General features: G+C 40.5%; 1 protein-coding gene across 2 annotated transcripts in view; it reads left to right on the top strand.

Annotated features, from left to right (window-relative positions):
- The window catches only part of LOC148870262 (tRNA ligase 1-like), a 150,820-nt gene that overhangs the window by 109,739 nt on the left and 23,673 nt on the right, over positions 1-17,408 (top strand). For both annotated transcript variants that reach the window (XM_088973552.1, XM_088973551.1), the window contains exons 15-18: positions 2,226-2,305; positions 2,623-2,688; positions 3,126-3,415; positions 6,303-6,410. In XM_088973552.1, coding sequence (XP_088829678.1) covers positions 2,226-2,305; positions 2,623-2,688; positions 3,126-3,415; positions 6,303-6,410 — 544 coding nt within the window. The remainder of the gene's footprint in view (positions 1-2,225; positions 2,306-2,622; positions 2,689-3,125; positions 3,416-6,302; positions 6,411-17,408) is intronic.

Here is a 17,408-nt window from a genome sequence, read left to right on the forward strand (position 1 = left end):
GGCACTTTTCATTTAGAGATTCCTGAGAGGAGTGGCATTGGCTGTACCTGCGCAGACACATGATAATAATTTAGAGGGATCTAAACAAGGACTCACAAGCTGAAAAGGTAAACACGAAGAAGAGGGGTTAGGGACTCCATGTGTCAGCAATCCCGAGTCCTTCCCTTTATCAATACCCACTGGTTCGGTAACCTTGGCAGGCAACTCTGATATAAAATTACTGTTTTGTTCCTCCTGTGCTTCTTTGTCTGGGTTAGTAATAAGATCTGACATTCCTTTATTAATATCTTGTCGCTGTGCCTCCCCTGGGAATTCTCCATCTTCTCTTCTAACTGAAACTGGGTTCACCACTAAGATTGGGGCAGGACTATCACCGTATTCATCTCTTGGAGCCACGCTGGCGCAGGTAGAGGGGTCTTCGAACAATAACTCTGTTCCCAGTTTTTCGTCGTCCCACAAGATACACGTTTTAGCAGTGTTGACACTTCTGATACTAAAAGAAGCTCTGATTGATGCATCTTTTCTTGCCTTAGGTCTTCCCAGTCGCTATCCTCTTCAGATTCGTCGCCCTCGTGCCTATTAAATTTCGGATTGGGCTTATCTGGAGATGTAGAGTTGCTCGTCTGCACTGGCATCCATCCCCATGTGGGGGTACCACTTTTTTTGGCGTCCCCATGAGCTTTAGAGGCGTCTCTGCAACTCTGCGTCAAACTCAAGGCGGGGGACGAGCAACAGGGATCGAAAAAGACGATGATAGACCCCTGCAACTGTCCACCAACCTTTGGGCTGACCCGCACATCTGAGCCCTTGGTTCGCTCGGTTCACCCATTGGTTTGACTACTGATGTGTGTTTAAAGTTAAATGACGTTTTACTGCCTCTTCCAGCTGTCACCTCTGCAAAAGATCTTTGACAGGTCATGCGTGCGTTAATAGACAGTTCGTATTTAACCTCTTCACTAATGCACCAATTTCGAACTTTCGAATATGATGACCATTCAACTTCCTTTCTTTTGCAAGAGCTGTCAATCTTCTTTATTTCTTCTTCCCTTTCTTTGACCCTTGCCATGTCATCATCTTCTACCTCCCACAAGTTTCTCCACAATCTCTCCTCCACTGATGACAGCAACCAAACCACAATCTGAGTTTCGCCTATTTCCATTTCCACCGTTCTTGGGACTTCTTCCACTTTAGCCATCCTTTGGTCAATTTGGGAAGAGAGAAACAATAGGATCTTCCAAGGGCACTAGAAGTCCAAGGAAGCAATTGTTGAGGTTATTACCATCAAGGTTATGCATTGGCTGAAAATGCAACATCTCTTCAAGGACTTCTCCTCAGCTGATTTAATTAGAAATTGGAGTGCTATGGCTGTATCCTCTCCCTCCTCCCCTGTGGTTCAAGAAAGTTGGTTACCACCGCCTCAATTCAGAGTGAAGTTAAACTTTGATGGAAGCTCTTTGGGTAGTTCAGGTCAGTTGGGAGTTGGGGGTGTGTTCAGAAATGAGGAAGGAAAAGTCTTGGCCCTTAAGGGCAGAAGTCATGGCCTTACTCCAAGGCCTGAGATTGGCAAAACGATGGAAAATGCAGCACTTAGAAGTGAAAGGAGACTCCAAGCTGGTAATAGGGTGGATGCAATCTGGAAACTTGGGAGTTTGGCCACTTAGCCTCTAAGAGAGATTATTAGCTTAGCAAGGGAGGTTGAGGTGCAATTTAAATGGGTAAGAAGGTCAGCAAATGGAATGGATGATACTTTAGTTACTAAGGAGGCTTTGTTTTGGGCTTGTTTGTAAGGTTTTGTTCTGATGTTTTATCCATCCTGTGGGTGGTAAATCTGTAATTCTGTAATTTTATTTCAAATTGTCAATGGAAGTTACCATTTCCTATAAAAAGCAGACGTCAAAAGAGGAAATGAGGCATAGTTGGAATTTAAAATATGAACTTGATACAATTCTATGAAGGGAGGAAATAAAATGCAGATAAAAGTCTAGAAGCAAATGGGTAAAGGAATGTAAGCAATAATCCAAGTCTTTGACTTATCTTAACTGAACGACCAACAAACACATTCAAATCTTCTACTTGCATTTATGTGGATGAAATAGGATCTAAGCCTTGTTTTTCCTATATGGAAATGTAATATTGCTACTATTAGATGGATATGTATATTCGTGTGCTATGTGAGAACATATTTCACACTCTGGTGGTTGGCTTTTGTTGTCTATAATGCACAGTTACGAACTTTCTTGATACGCAATGGCTTATCCATTCTCTTCAAAGAAGGTCCATCTGCTTACAAAGCATACTACTTGAGGTGAGTATAATTCTTTTACCAAACTGTTATAGAATGCAATTAATTAGAGGGTTGAGTAATGACAGTATTGTGTGCATTATGTAATTACTTTAGGCTGTGAATTTAGAAATTGTCTTTTGAATTCAAGATAAGGGTTCTTCAGATTGGCAATATAAAAGTCACTTGAACACAGCCATACCATAATATAGTCATTTCTCTAATCTTTGCAGTTGAGCTCTTGCCTTTTGTGATTCACTGCAGTCTAATCTACAACCATCATACTAATAATTTCCACTTTTAAATTACCTAATATATGATTGGCATCTCAACATTGATAGGCAAATGAAAACATGGAACACATCAGCTGCAAAGCAGAGGGAACTCAGCAAGATGCTAGACGAATGGTATTGTTAGTCTTACTTTGGATGCTTTCTGTTTTATATCTTACACTTTCATTATCTTCTTTTTTCATTATGTTATTGATGATGATGGGGACTGGATTTCTATTCAGTTTTGATGTTCAAAGGAGTTTTCGTATTCCTTTCTGCACCCTTGATTCAGAGAAAAGTTTTCAGCTCCGAAAGACCTTACCATGTGAAATTATATTAAAAAAATAAAACTATTGATGGTTACCATATATTGGGAAACTCCTATATGGGGTATAAGGTTGACATGGAGTTCAGTTGAACATGTGGCCAATCCTGTAGGTCTCCCATCTAATGGATGATATGGATTGGCCACAGGATCTGATCATATGGCATAAATAGGTCATGTCAGGTAGAGAAGCTCCCTTATCAATAAAAAAAGTAATATGCCAGTTGGATATTTTTTTCATCAATAGGGCTGTGTACATAAGGAGGAAATGTGGGAACAAACAACTGTCATCATCCATTTATCTTAGTGAAGCTGAGCCTTTCCTGGAGCAGTATGCAAAGCGCAGTCCAGAGAATCAAGCTCTGATAGGATCTGCTGGAAACTTAATAAGAGCTGAAGATTTTCTGGCCATTGTTGAAGGAGGCAGGGATGAAGAGGGTGACCTTGAGACAGAGCGGGAAGTATCACCTTCAAGTCTGAGTCCAACAGTGAAGGACATAGTTCCAAAAAGTGAGGGTCTGATTGTATTCTTTCCAGGTAAAACTCTCCTGATGAGCTCAACCTAGATTATATTTTCCTGTATCTATTTCGTGTGTATCATTACTAAACCTGTAACTTTCATTGGCTTGGGTGTGTACTAGCTTCAACAAGTATTTATCAAGGTTGGAAATGCACATAGATATTAAAATTCTTCTCTTACCCAAATACAAATATACAATTAGGGCATACATGCAAATTATAAGATAGTAGCTGATTTTTTTTTTTTTTTTTGAGAAGGATAATAATTTAGTTGTTCTCTCCTTTTGGATGATATCTTATCATTTTCCTTTTATTCTTCAAAAAAAAAGAAAAAAGCTTATAAAGGGAAATGCAAAAAGGTACAATTGAAATAAACTTTATCCTTAGAAAGATGCATTTGGTGAAGTTAGTGTTGGACAGTTTTGTATGCCCTTAGCTTCAATCAAAATTGATGTACTTTATGAGTTTATTGTAAATGAATGAAAGTGCATATTCGATTCATGTTCCCTTGGTATGTTTCTGTGTAATACCCTTAAACTGGACACTTATTGAGACTCGTGTTAGTTTAGAATGTTCACAGCCAGTGGGTCGGTCTGGGGAGACCTATCCTGACAAGGCTGACACTGTGGTGCCACCAAGTCGGTTGGGGTGGCTTGTCTCAGCTACCGGGGTGAGACCCTAGGCACATACAGTGTGGGATTAATTGAATCTTTGAACTGGACTAGATTTCCAGTATTGCCCTGGACCTTGGAGATTGATGGGAAAAACTGGAAAGTTACACCCGACCCCTAGACTCGATTATGATACTGCACTAGGTGTCGGATCGGGGTGTCTTTGATGTACCAATCAGTGAGATCCTTAGCGGGGGTCAAAACCTGGGTATGTTGGGACAATCCGAGAATTCATCTGAGTGGGTGATCATAGTGACAGAATCAGCCCCTTTGTCGGACAAAGGTAATGATCGGGGATGTGCTCTCACTGTTGGAAACCAAGACTACCGGCAGCCGATTTCAACCGTTGAAATTTGTTTTGCAAAGTATATTTTATATGAGATATAAAAGTATATACATTATGGTTTCTAAAATGTTTGTAAAAGGTTTTAATTCCCGGGATCCATATAAGTGGAGAGTGCAACACTATTCCTTGCAGCCGAGGGAGAGGTCCTCTCTTGTCGGGCAGTGTAAGATCATTATGGGCTGAGAGGTTAAGTGTAAGACCATTGAGGATAATACCTGATGGGCTAATCTTGCATCTGCCCACAGTCCCTGGGTGTTACAAGGTGGCTTGGCCCAAGGACCACTTAGGGTAAGTGTTGGGCCCATAGAGCCCATTTGATGGGTTTCAGGGGGTGCGCTGTCTTTAACAGTGTATTCGACCAGGCCTTGTAACAAAGGCTGGGCCGAACCCATGTGGCTGATGTGTAGATCAATGCTTGGGTGCCACGCCATACAAGGAAGCCCAACTGGGCAGCAGTTAGGAAGGTTAAGTGAGCACATAAGCTTAATGGGCCTAAAGCCCATTTCGAACTGGGTTATTTATTTAGTTAATTAAAGGGGCGAATTCTGAGATAGATTAGCAGATAGGATAGGGTCTTAACCCTATCCACTCAGAGAGTCCAGATCTGAATGTGATTCAGATCTAGAAACCTCCTAATGGGATTAGGATAAAGCTAATCTAATTTGCAGATAAGATAAGGGTTTATCCTTATCACTAGAAGAGAAGGCTGATCCAAATATGATTTGGATAAGCACCTCCTAATGGGATTAGGAGCTGATCTTTTCAAGTTAACAAAAAGAAGGAGGGGGCGGCAGCCTTGAGAGAGAACAAGAAACACATTAATCCTCTTTAGTGCTGAAATCAAGAAGAGAGAATTCTGCACCCTGCGAATACTCTCTTGCCGCCTCCCTGCTCTTGCCGCCCTGTTTGCCAGTTCGATCTCTAGCTGTGGGAGAAGTCAAGATTGGATCTTGACATCAGTTCTTTGAGAAAGGATTGAAAAGGAAGCTGTGCTCACGTTCCATCCTACTGTTTCTTGCGAAGGACAGAGTTCTTGGAGAAGAACACTGCTGATTCTGCTCCATCCTACACTACGCCATCTTCAGTGGGAGCAGTCTTTGGATCCTTCCTTGGGTGTGAACACCTTCGTTGGCAAATATTACTTCTCCGTATCAGGTATTATTCTCTCCCATTCCTTTTGGTTCAGATCTGGTTCAGTTTAAGGTTCAAGATTGATCCTTGAAAATATGATTTTCTAAATAGGGAATGTGATTCCCAGTTGAAGGGAAAGAAATTTTTTTTTGAAATTCGCCCCTTATTCCGCAATCTTTGGGCGTCCATGGGATGGATCTCTCATTCCCTTCAGTTAGGACATTTATAACTATTAGGGTCTGCTAGAGATGCTTGGTTTAACTTTTATAGGCATCTACAAAAGTGGTTGGTCACACTAACATGAGGCCACTTGCCAAAGTATGTTTTGGCATTATATAGGACTAGTGTAGGGAAAGCGACATGCACTTGTGCAAGTAAAGATAAAAAAAGGCAAAAAGTTTAAAAAAAAAATGACTAGACAGATTTTGAAATTTTGCTTTACTTTTTTTAAAACACCTTAACCTTATATGATACGATGCTATAGTTTGATTTAACTTTTATTGCCTGCACGGAGACCAAGGCAAGTGTCTGCATTATATAGTAGATTTGTATTCTTTGCTTTGCTATTCTATTTTTGTTTGTCTAGCAATTTTTGCCTCTTGATAACTTCTTTCCTTGGTTCTCTATCCTAAGAGCTCCTAATATCTTAATCTTAAAGAAAAAAGTATTCAATGACAAATTTGATTACTTTAAACATCTCTTGCTTGGAAAGTTTTGCCTCCACGCTGATAACCATCTTAATTCATTCCCACTTCAGGTATACCAGGTTGTGCTAAGTCTGCATTGTGCAAGGAAATTCTAAGTTCTCCAGGTGGACTTGGGGACGAACGACCTGTAAATAGCCTCATGGGTGACCTAATCAAAGGTTCGTGGTATGGATATTTGTTGTCATAATAAATAGTTTGCTTTCTGAATCAGCTTGTGGAATAAGAATCAGGACTGGAGTATGGAAACACTTAGTTTTAGCCAATGAAATGACATGTTCTTGCAGTTTTCTGTTTGTCACATGATTATCAGTCAGGGATAATATATTCTGGTCCATTTAGATATCTAATTTGAATAATAGATATTAACTCATGTTTTCATTCATTACCATGTGCCTTTGTATTAAAGCAATTTGACAATGGAATCAAATAGCTACCACTTAATTACTTATAAGCAATCTTCTTATTCACTGCAGCTGAGAATCTGTGACACCATGGCAGAAGGTAAAGTTTGACCAAAAATGTTTTTCTGGTTGGTAACTAAAACTAACATTAGATGATAATGGAAGGTGTGGGAAGAGAGAAATGGCTGAGTCTTCAGTGATAAAGAAGGGAGTGAGGAGGCAGTGTGAGAGCGTATCTTAAATAGAGCTATACATTGGGTTAAAGCCTCAAGCCTGTTCTCAGATTTATCTTTTGATGACTTGTGGAGAAACTGGGGAGCTGTAGCTAGAAGTTCTCAGATTTCTCTTTCGAGGAACAAACCAGTGGTAGCTTGGGAACCTCCTGATGAAGGCTTTATCAAGTTGAACTTTGGTGGTGGCAGTCTAGGGAACCCAGGTCCGTATGACATAGGAGTTTTCAGGAATAATGGACATATTGTTGCTGTTTTCTCAGGCCAGTTGGAATAGGGGACTTGGTTTTTGTGGAGTTCCAAGCAGCATTATTTTAAAAGGCTTAAGCCTTGAAACGTGAGGTGTATGCACACAGATTTTGTATAATTTAAAATGAGGCGCAAGCTTCAAGCCTCAAGGTGTGAGGCGTAGCCTGAGGTGTAAAAAGGCGTAAGCCTCAAATATCAATGATTAATTAGTGATTTAATGCAAAAAAAAATGTTTTTTGTATAATTTAAAACATATAGGAAAAACACTTCAATAATTATGGACCAAATAAAAAAGTAAAAATGGAAAACTAATAAGGCAAATCAAATTATGTTAGTTTTTCTTAGTGTTTTAAGGTAGTTCAATACAAAAGGGACTAATCAAGTTCTTAGTTTTGAATAAATCAAGTGAGATTTTTCTTATTATTCTAAATGTAATGTCCGAAGTTTGTTATTTTTTCTCATTTCTTCTCCTAATTGGTTTTTCTTAATAATAATATGATTATTATTATTATTTACATAGATCAATGATTAGTTATTGTTTTCTTTCTTGGAGAGAGAGAGAGAGAGGAGAGAAGAGAAGAGTGAGAAGAGAAGGGAGAGAGATCCGACTGAGAGTCAAAAACTATAGCTAGCAGCGCCCAGCTTCTTATTTATATTAACTTAACGTAAAATAGGTAGGAGGTTACAAATATGCCCCTGGCGGCACTCCCTAATAACGAACAAATAAAAAAGAAGGAACTAGCTGACAGCATCTTAGGCTGATAGCATACTAACAACAACTATAAAAAACAAATAAATAACCCTAACAACACTCCCCCTCAAGTAGGGATGAATAATGCCCAGCTTATCACATAACTCATTGTGTCGCGAGTGTGGAAGTCCTTTTGTGAGGACATCAGCAAGTTATTCCTTAGAGTTGACATAAGGGGTGCAGATTTCCCCTTTCTCCAAATTTTCCCTTATGAAGTGTTTGTCCACTTCAATGTGCTTGGTCCTCTCATGTAGGATAGGATTGTTGGCGATGTTTATGGCTGCCTTGTTGTCACAGTAAAGAGACATAGGATTATGAACAACTCCAAGATCCCCTAGAAGGTTCTTTAGCCAGAGAACTTCAGCCATCCCATGTGTCATAGCTCTATACTCCGCTTCAACACTTGACCTTGCTACCACACTTTGTTTCTTGCTTTTCTATGTCACTAGGTTTCCTCCCACAAATGTGCAATACCCACTTGTGGACTTTCTATCATCCACAACACCTGCCCAATCCGCATCTGTAAAGACTTCCACCTTTAGATGATTATGTTTATTGAATAGTAGACCTATTCCTGGATACTTTTTTAAGTATCTAAGAACTCTCTCTACTGCCTCCATGTGTGGTTTCTTAGGAGACTGCATGAATTGGCTCAAGACCCCAACTGAATAGGTAATGTCTAGGCGGGTCATGGACAAATAAATCAACTTTCTCACTAACATTTGGGACTGTTTCACATCTTTCAGAGGTTCACCATCACAGTCACCCAATTTATGATCAACATCCATGGGAGTATCTACTGGCCTTGCACCTAGCTTGTCTATGTCTTGTAACATATCAAGGGTGTACTTCCTATGAGAAATGAAGATGCCCCTTTTTGAGCAGGCAACTTCAATTCCAAGAAAATACTTTAGAGGACCTAGATCTTTCACTTCAAATTGAGATGCAATGAATTGTTTCAACTTTTGTATTTTTGAACTCCAATTTCCTGTAATGATGACATCATCCACATACACTATCAATATAGCAACCTGTTCCTGACATCTCTTCACAAAGAGAGTGTGATCAGACTGACATTGCTTGAATCCTACTTGCTGGACTGTCATATGAAACTTACTGAACTGAGCCCTGGGAGATTGTTTTAAGCCATAAAGAGACTTTCTCAGTTTGCACACCTTATTTTCACTTCCCTTGGCACAGAATCCAGGAGGTTAAACCATGTGCACCTCTTCCTCTAGGTCACCATTTAAAAAGGCATTCTTTATGTCCAATTGATGCAATTCCCAGTCAAGGTTAGCAGCCAATGACAGAAGAACTCGAATTGAGTTCATCTTAGCTACTGGTGCAAATGTCTCATCATAGTCAACCTCGTACACTTGAGTGTACCCCTTTGCTACTAATCTTGCTTTGTACCTTTCAACTATCTTGTCTGCCTTGTGTTTAACTGTAAACACCCACTTACACCCCATTGGGTCTTTCCCCCTTGGAAGATCCACCAATTCCCAAGTTTGATTTTTATGGAGGGCATTAATCCCCCCTTTCATAGCATCTGTCCATTCAGGGTATTTTAAGGTTTCTGCAGCATTTCTGGGTACAGGGATGCAATCAACTACAGATAGGAAGGCTCGGTATGAGGGGGAAATGTGATCATAGGAGACATATTGGGTGTAGAGAAGATGGGCCGAATGGCCCATAGGCTGTTTATCCTTTCTTATTGTTTATGTTCCTTTCTGTAATGGGCCATATTCTAGGCCCATCCTTTCTATGTTATGTTCTTTGTAATTTCTTGCCCAACCAAGGGTCTCCTTGTAATTATTCAAATTTAACTTAATAAAATAGTGTTAGGGTGTTAGAGAGAGAGTAAGGTTCGAAACTTTCATACTCTAAACCCTTATTGCCACCATCTCCTTCTTCACCTTCTACTCCATGAAAGAAGTATTTTCTGTTGTTTTTTTTTTTTATTTCTTTTGATTTCGGCATCTATTCTAAACAGTCCCACACTCGCAAAGACTGTTTTTCTTCTTGGTATCAGAGCAGGCCTGAACTTGGCTTGGGCTTTCATGTGGGTGTAGTCCAGTCGACTGCATGAGAGTGTTCTAGGGCTGGAAGCTTCAGCTTGTGTTGCCTGATTCTTGGAGGTCATTGGAGGGTGCCCAAGACTCAAATCTCTTGGAGAGTGGTTCGGTGACCAGGAAGAATCAGAGAAAAAGAACAGTTCGGTTTCTGATTTGGAGCTTAAGTTAGAGATTGTAAGTTGTGCTCAGTTATTTCTGGGTTATTTTTCTGTTTTTTGACTATTGAAGCGTTCGAAGTTTCTTTGAAAACTGTACAGCTATTCAGCTGTTTTTTAGTCTAGTTTAACCCAGAGATTTCTGGGTTGTTTTCATTCCTTTTCTGGACTGTCAAACTGCCGAAACATCTTTGGATTTAGTGCTGCGAGTTGTTGCTTCTATTTGGTTGTTTTTGGGCACTGTACGGACTGTTCCTGAGGTGTTTCTCACCTTTGACAGTGGGGTCTTCTCTGCTGCCCACACTGTGTTTGTAAAAAGGCCTCTTCATCAATATGGACTGGTCTTTGCTCTTTTTGGGGTACTTTTTGGCGAGTACCTAGAATTTCTGATTAGAAAAGGAGCTTCGATTGGGTGCACAGTGCTTGGAGGTTTTCTGATTACTTCTTGAAGGCCGAACCAAGTTGTTTAGTGTCTCGTGTAAACAACAAGGTGTTGCTTCAGACTTGGTTCTCACAGCTTCCGGGTGTGGTTTGGCTTTGTGTATTGCTGTTTTGAGGCTGGTTTAACACAGTCCTTGCTCCATCCTCATTCAATACACTTGTAGAAGTCGGCTGAAATCCTATTTGAAGTGTTTTACATGATGGACTCCTCAGAGATTGAAAACAAGAATGTTGCTGAATTTGGACAAGCTCAGGGGACTCCAGTTGATTCTTTATTGACTACGACCACAGTCAAGCTGAATGGAACTAATTATCTGGCATGGTCACAATCGGTAAAGATTTATATATGTAGTAGAGGAAAGTGGGGCTTTATCTCTAGGAGCAAGAAGGCTCCCCCAGAGGATGATCCATCCTATGAGAAGTGGATGCAAGAGAATTATGTTGTTATTGGGTGGCTTGTGAACTCAATGCAGCCACAGATTAGCCAACGCTATCTATGGATGAATTCAGCAAAGGAAATCTGGGACAATGTTGCAGAAACCTATTACCAAAAACTAAATGTGGCTAGAGCCTATAAATTGAGAAGTGATGTGAAGAATTTAAGGCAGGGGGAGAAACCTTTAGCTGTATACTTCTCAACCCTAAAGTCTCTATGGCAAGAAATAGACCTAATAGAAGCTATAACTTGGGACACCACCAATGATGCAGAGACCTACAGGAAACTGGTTGAAAGAAACAAGGTGTTTGAGTTCTTAACCTGACTAAACCCAGAATATGATATCACAAAACAGAATATTTTATCCAAGGAGAGTGTCTCATTGTCACAAGCATTTGCATTGGTGAGCAGTGAAGAGAGCAGAAGGATTGTCCATGTTCAAGGGGCTGGTATTAGTGATCACTTTGCGAATGTGGGGGTTAAACCCAAAGGAGTTGCAGGGACTTCTAGTGGCTTTGGGAAGAAAGAGGTTGTATGTGAGTACTGCAAGAAGCCAAAGCACACCAAAGACAAGTGCTGGAAATTACATCCTAATCTTGTTCCCATTCGGTTTCAGAAAAAGCATGACAGTAAAAGGATAGGGAGTGCAAATGTGGCTACTAGTCCAGATAGTGACAAGTATTATACTGAACAAATGTTTGCTTGTGCACAGTTGGCAGCCATCAAAGCAGAATATGAAAAGTTTGGGAAGATGATCAGTCATCTAGAGGGTGTGACTTCTTCTTCCAACCCTTCAGGAAATTTGACTTCTTCTGCATTTGCTCATTCAGGTATAAGGGCTTCTGCCTTGTTTGTTTCATATGATTTGCTTCATGGACGTGATAAAATCACCTTAGCCGATGTTTCTACCTTCTGCCCTTCATGTACCTAGACTGAATACAAATTTGTTATCTGTAAGTAGTCTAACCAAGTCATTAAACTGTTGTGTAACCTCCTTTCCTTTCTACTGTGTTTTTCAGGATCTGGAGCATGTACCTAGACTAAATACAAATTTGTTATCTGTAAGTAGTCTAACCAAGTCATTAAACTGTTGTGTAACCTCCTTTCCTTTCTACTGTGTTTTTCAAGATCTAGAGTCTCAGAAGGTGATTGGGTGTGGCCATGAGGCGAAAGGAATATACCTGCTTGATACTCTGGGACAATGTCCTGATCATCCAGGGAATGTTGCTTTTGGGTCTGTTTCTTCAGTCTATTAGTCGAATTATGTTGTGTAATCTTCGTTTGGGTCATCTTTCTTTTTCTGCTTTGAGTCATTTATTCCCTGAACTGTTCATGGGAATTAGTTTGTCTAGTCTTCATTGTGAATCTTGTGAGTTGTCAAAGCATTGTAGAAACAATTATCCTTTGAGCAATAAAAGTTATTTTCCTTTTAATATTGTGCACTCTGATGTGTGGGGGCCTTACCACTTACCCTCTATGGGTGGATACAAATATTTTATCTTGTTTATTGATGACTTTTCTCAACTCACTTGGATATTCCTGATGAAATCCCGTGATGAAGTTCCAAGACTTGTAAGACAATTCCATGAATTTGTTCTAACCCAATTTGATACCAGGATTAATATTTTCAGATCTGACAATGCAAAAGAATATTTTGAGAAGAACTTATCCTGCTATCTCTCTAACATGGGGGTTATTCATCAAAGTTCCTGTGTTAGGACCCCATAACAGAATGGAGTTGCTGAAAGAAAAAATAGGCATATTGTTGAAGTTGCAAGAAGTAGTTTGTTTGCCTCACATGTTCCTACAAGGTTTTGGGGTGATGTTGTTCTCATTACTACCTACCTTATAAACCGTATGCCATCCAGGGTTTTAGGGTTTAAGTCTCCCTTCAATCTCCTTCATCTGGGCAAGGACCTTTTTCCTATTCCTCTTCGTGCCTTTGGCTGCACCTGTTATGTACATGTTCCAAGTGTCCAAAGGCATAAATTTGAACCAAAAGCCCACAAGTGTATCTTCCTTGGGTATTTCCCCACACAGAAGGGTTACTGTTGTTTTGATCCAAAGACTGGCAAGCGGTATGTCTCAATGGATGTCACCTTTGATGAGCTTTCTCCCTTTTATGGTTCCTCTCTGGAAGGACATTGTCCACAGGGGGAGGATTTGTCACAGGTGTTTGCTTTTCCTCTTCCTGTCCCAGTTGAGTCTTTTGATGAGTTTGCTTCTCCTTCAAATGAATCAAGGAAGGATCAGTCGTTCCATTCTCCCTGTCCCAGTGTTCTTTCTCCTTTACCTCCTCGTCCTATCCTCAATCCCAAGGTGTATCAAAGGCAAAGATCCAGAAAAGATCAGGTTGTTTCCCCTACAACACATGAGCCTCATGCACTTCCAGTCATAGATGAAACAACAGGTACTGTTTCAGCCCCCTTGGAGCCATCTTTCCCTGACCTTGATATTCCCATTGTTGTTAGGAAAGGAAAACGGAAGTGTACTGCACATTGCATTTCCAAACACCTTTCTTACAGTCTGCTTTCCCCTTCATACTTTGCCTATCTCTCTTCTGTTGTCTCTAACCCTATTCCCAAGTCTGTGCCAGAAGCTCTTAATATTCCAGAATGGAGGGATGCTCTGAGATCTGAAATTGATGCCCTACACAAGAATGACACTTGGGAAGTGGTTGATTTGCCTGAAAGGAAGGATCCAGTTGGTTGCAAGTGGGTCTTTACCATCAAATATCAAGTTGATGGCACCATCGAGAGGTACAAGGCCAGGCTGGTTGCAAAAGGCTATACATAGACATATGGGATTGATTATCTAGAGACCTTTGCACCTGTTGCCAATATGACATCTGTGAGGGTTCTTCTATCTCTAACTGCTCACTCTGACTGGCCCCTTTATCAGTTGGATGTAAAGAATGCATTTTTGAATGGTGAATTACATGAGGAGGTTTATATGGTTCTTCCTCCAGGGATGTATGGAACAAATATGACAGGAAAGGTATGCAAGTTGAAGAAATCTCTTTATGAACTCAAATAGTTCCCTAGAGCATGGTTTGAGAGATTTAGAACAACTCTTGTTAACTTTGGCTATGTACAGACACACTCTCATCATACTCTTTTTGTGAAGAGGAGTGGACCTTTGGCAATATACCTCATTGTGTATGTAGATGATATTGTTGTGACTAATAATGATGTTTCAGGAATTCATGATCTCAAATCTTTCCTCCATACAGGGTTTGAGATTAAAGGATTGGGGGAATTGAGATACTTCCTTGGCATAGAAGTTGCTAGATCCAAGGATGGGATTCTTATCTCCCAAAGGAAGTATGTTCTTGACTTGCTCTCTGAAACTGGGAAGATGGGTGCTAGACCAATTGCTACTCCTATTGATATGAGTCATAAACTCTCTGCTTCAGATGGAACATTGTTAGAAGACAAAGGAGTCTTCCAGAGACTTCTTGGGAAACTTCTGTACCTATGCATGACTCGGCCAGATACTGCATATGTTGTCAGTTGCATTAGCCAATTCATGCATGCTCCCCGAGACACTCATATGGCAGTAGCAGAGCGAATCCTGTGTTATTTGAAGGGCTCCCCAGGAAAGGAATTTTGTTTGCCAAGCATGGTCATATGAAACTTGAAGCTTATACTGATGCTGACTGGGCTGGAAAATTGATGACAAAATCTACTTTTGGGTATTGCAGCTTGGTGGCTGGTAATGTTATTTCTTGGAGAAGCAAGAAGCAACCGGTTGTTGCTCGATCTTCAGCAGAAGCAGAATACAGGGCCACGGCACATGGAGTTTCTAAACTATTGTGGCTAAAATCATTGATGGAGGAACTAGGGGTTGAGCATGACAAGCCAATGATGTTGTACTGTGATAATCAGGCCGCCATCAACATTGCTCACAACCCAGTGCAACATGATAGAACTAAGCATATTGAAGTCGATAGACACTTTATTCGAGAAAGGGTCTCTTCGGGTGAAGTATGTCTTCCTTTCATCACATATGAAGGACAATTAGCAGATTTTCTCACCAAGGGCATTCCCAAGGTAAAACTTCTGCATGATACTGGCAAGCTTGGCATGATTGACATCTATGCTAAGCTTGAGGGGGAGTTTAGAGAAGATGGGTTGTAATTTGTAATTTTTTTGCCCATCCTTTCTATGTTATGTTCTTTGTAATTTTTTGCCCAACTAAGGGCCTCCTTGTAATTATTCAAATTTAACTTAATAAAAATAGTGTTAGGGTGTTAGAGAGAGAGTAAGGTTTGAAACTCTCATACTCTAAACCCTTATTGCCACCATCTCCTTCTTCACCTTCTACTCCATAGAAGAAGTATTTTCTATTGTTTTTTCGATTTCTTTTGATTTCTGCATCTATTCTAAACAGTCCCACACTCTCAAAGACTATTTTTCTTCTTTGGGTAATGGGGTGTTTGGTAGTGCATGACCTGACTCTCTTTCTTTTTTTTTTTTTTATCAATAACACTTTCATTAATTCATCAGTAGAAAATTTACAAGTGGAAGACAAACACACTTATCTTCCAAGAGTCACAAAGAGCTTCAAGAAAGGAATTAGCCGATCTTTTAATCCAACATGTCTTAACTTCCATCTCCCGCACCTGAATTTCCTCCTCTCATTATTGTACTTTCATAAATCATTTTGATCTTTAGTCAGCCACCCTATCACCACCTATGAATCCCCTTCAATTATGAGTTTCTTGATGTTCAATTCCTTAGCTTTCCAGACTTCTTCCATAACTGCAAAGATCTCAGCTCTAAGGGATTCACCCACTCCAATTGGGCCTGAGAACATAGCAGAAATGACCCCATTTTCATCTCTAAAAACACCCCCGATCCCCGATTGTCCTGGGTTTCCCCTACTACACCCATCAAAGTTTAATTTCAAGAATCCACTAGGTGGGGGGTCCAAGCCACACTCATTACTGACTTGGTTTGCGTGCAGTTTGCAATTTCACCCCACTTCCTCAACATGTCATCCACAGTGTAATGTGTGAATAGTTCCAAAGATTTCAGCCACTGTACCGCCCTAATATGTATGATAGCCCTCAGATCTGCTGCTCCTCTCTGAGTTTCTGAGAATATCCTAGAGTTTCTTTCTTCCCACAGTGTCCAACATACTGCAGTCCTTAGTCCTCTCCACATTGTCCTTCCCCTTTTTATCCGCCACCTAAAAAAGGAAGGGGAGAAAAGGCCCTGCAAGTTTAATGGGGGATTCCAATTGCATCCAAATAAGGAGAAAGCCCAATCCCAAATTGACCTCGCGAAGTGGCAAGACACCAGTAGATGAAAACCAGTCTCCTCATCTGCTTTACATAGAACACACCACTGAGGTGACAAGCAAGTATTGGGTCTCTTCTTTTGGAGCAGATCACCAGTGTTGATTCTTTCCAGATAGGCTTCCCAACAAAAACTACCAACCCTAGGGGGTATAGCTCTGCACCAAGCCTCACCAACCTGACTCCCTTTCTTTGAGCAATAGGAATGTCAAGGTCATCTACAGTAGGAGCAAGGGCATCAATAGATGCAACAAGGCTTGGACTTACCTCTTGGGAGTCTAACGGTGTCGGTTGCTCAATGTTTGGTAGCTCCACATCTTTGTCACATTGCTGATCTCTACGGCATGTATGTTGGAAGACACGAAAGGGGGCAAGGTCCGAAATAGAAGGAAGAGAGACTTAGCAGACCTGAACCTGCTTCTCCTCTTCTACACTACTCTCCCCCTGAAGAGAAGCAGGGAAGAACGGTTCAGACTCAAAGAATGAGACATTCATAGAGACAAAAAACTTATGACTAACGAGATCAAAGCACCGATACCATTTTTGAGAAGAGAGATACCCCAGAAAGATATAGGGAATGGACTGAGGGTCTAATTTACTACAAGGCAGAGATAAATCATGGACAAAGGCACGACAACCAAATACTCTCATGAGAGACCATGTAGTTCAGCACTCTGGAGGGCATGTGATTGATGACATAAGCAGCTGCAAGTATAGCATCCATCCAAAACTTTTTTGGAACATTCATATATAACATCATCCCTCGAGGTACCTCAAGGAAGTGTTTGTTTTTTCTTTCTGCAAAGATGGGGGTGAATAAGTCTGAACTTTTTTTTTGGCTCAGTTGTAATTTGTGTTGTTGTAGTTTAGGTTCACACCTCGCGTCCCTATTGAGATGGCTTGTCTCGTAAATTTTGATGTATTCCCTTCTCTTTTTTAATAAAACTCTATCATTTATCAGAAAAAGAAAAAGATAATGGAAGAATAACACTCATGAGCTGTCATACTAGAAAATAATAGCCGATGCTTTTGTCATATTTGAGATGCTAAAAGTTGAAGTTGAAGAATTTGGACTGGACACTTGCAATCAGTAGAGAACAAAAGGGAACCAAGTAA

This window comes from Nelumbo lutea, chromosome 2 (genome assembly GCF_056320005.1).
Source record: "Nelumbo lutea isolate HS-2025 chromosome 2, American lotus-T2T, whole genome shotgun sequence".
NCBI lineage: Eukaryota > Viridiplantae > Streptophyta > Magnoliopsida > Proteales > Nelumbonaceae > Nelumbo > Nelumbo lutea.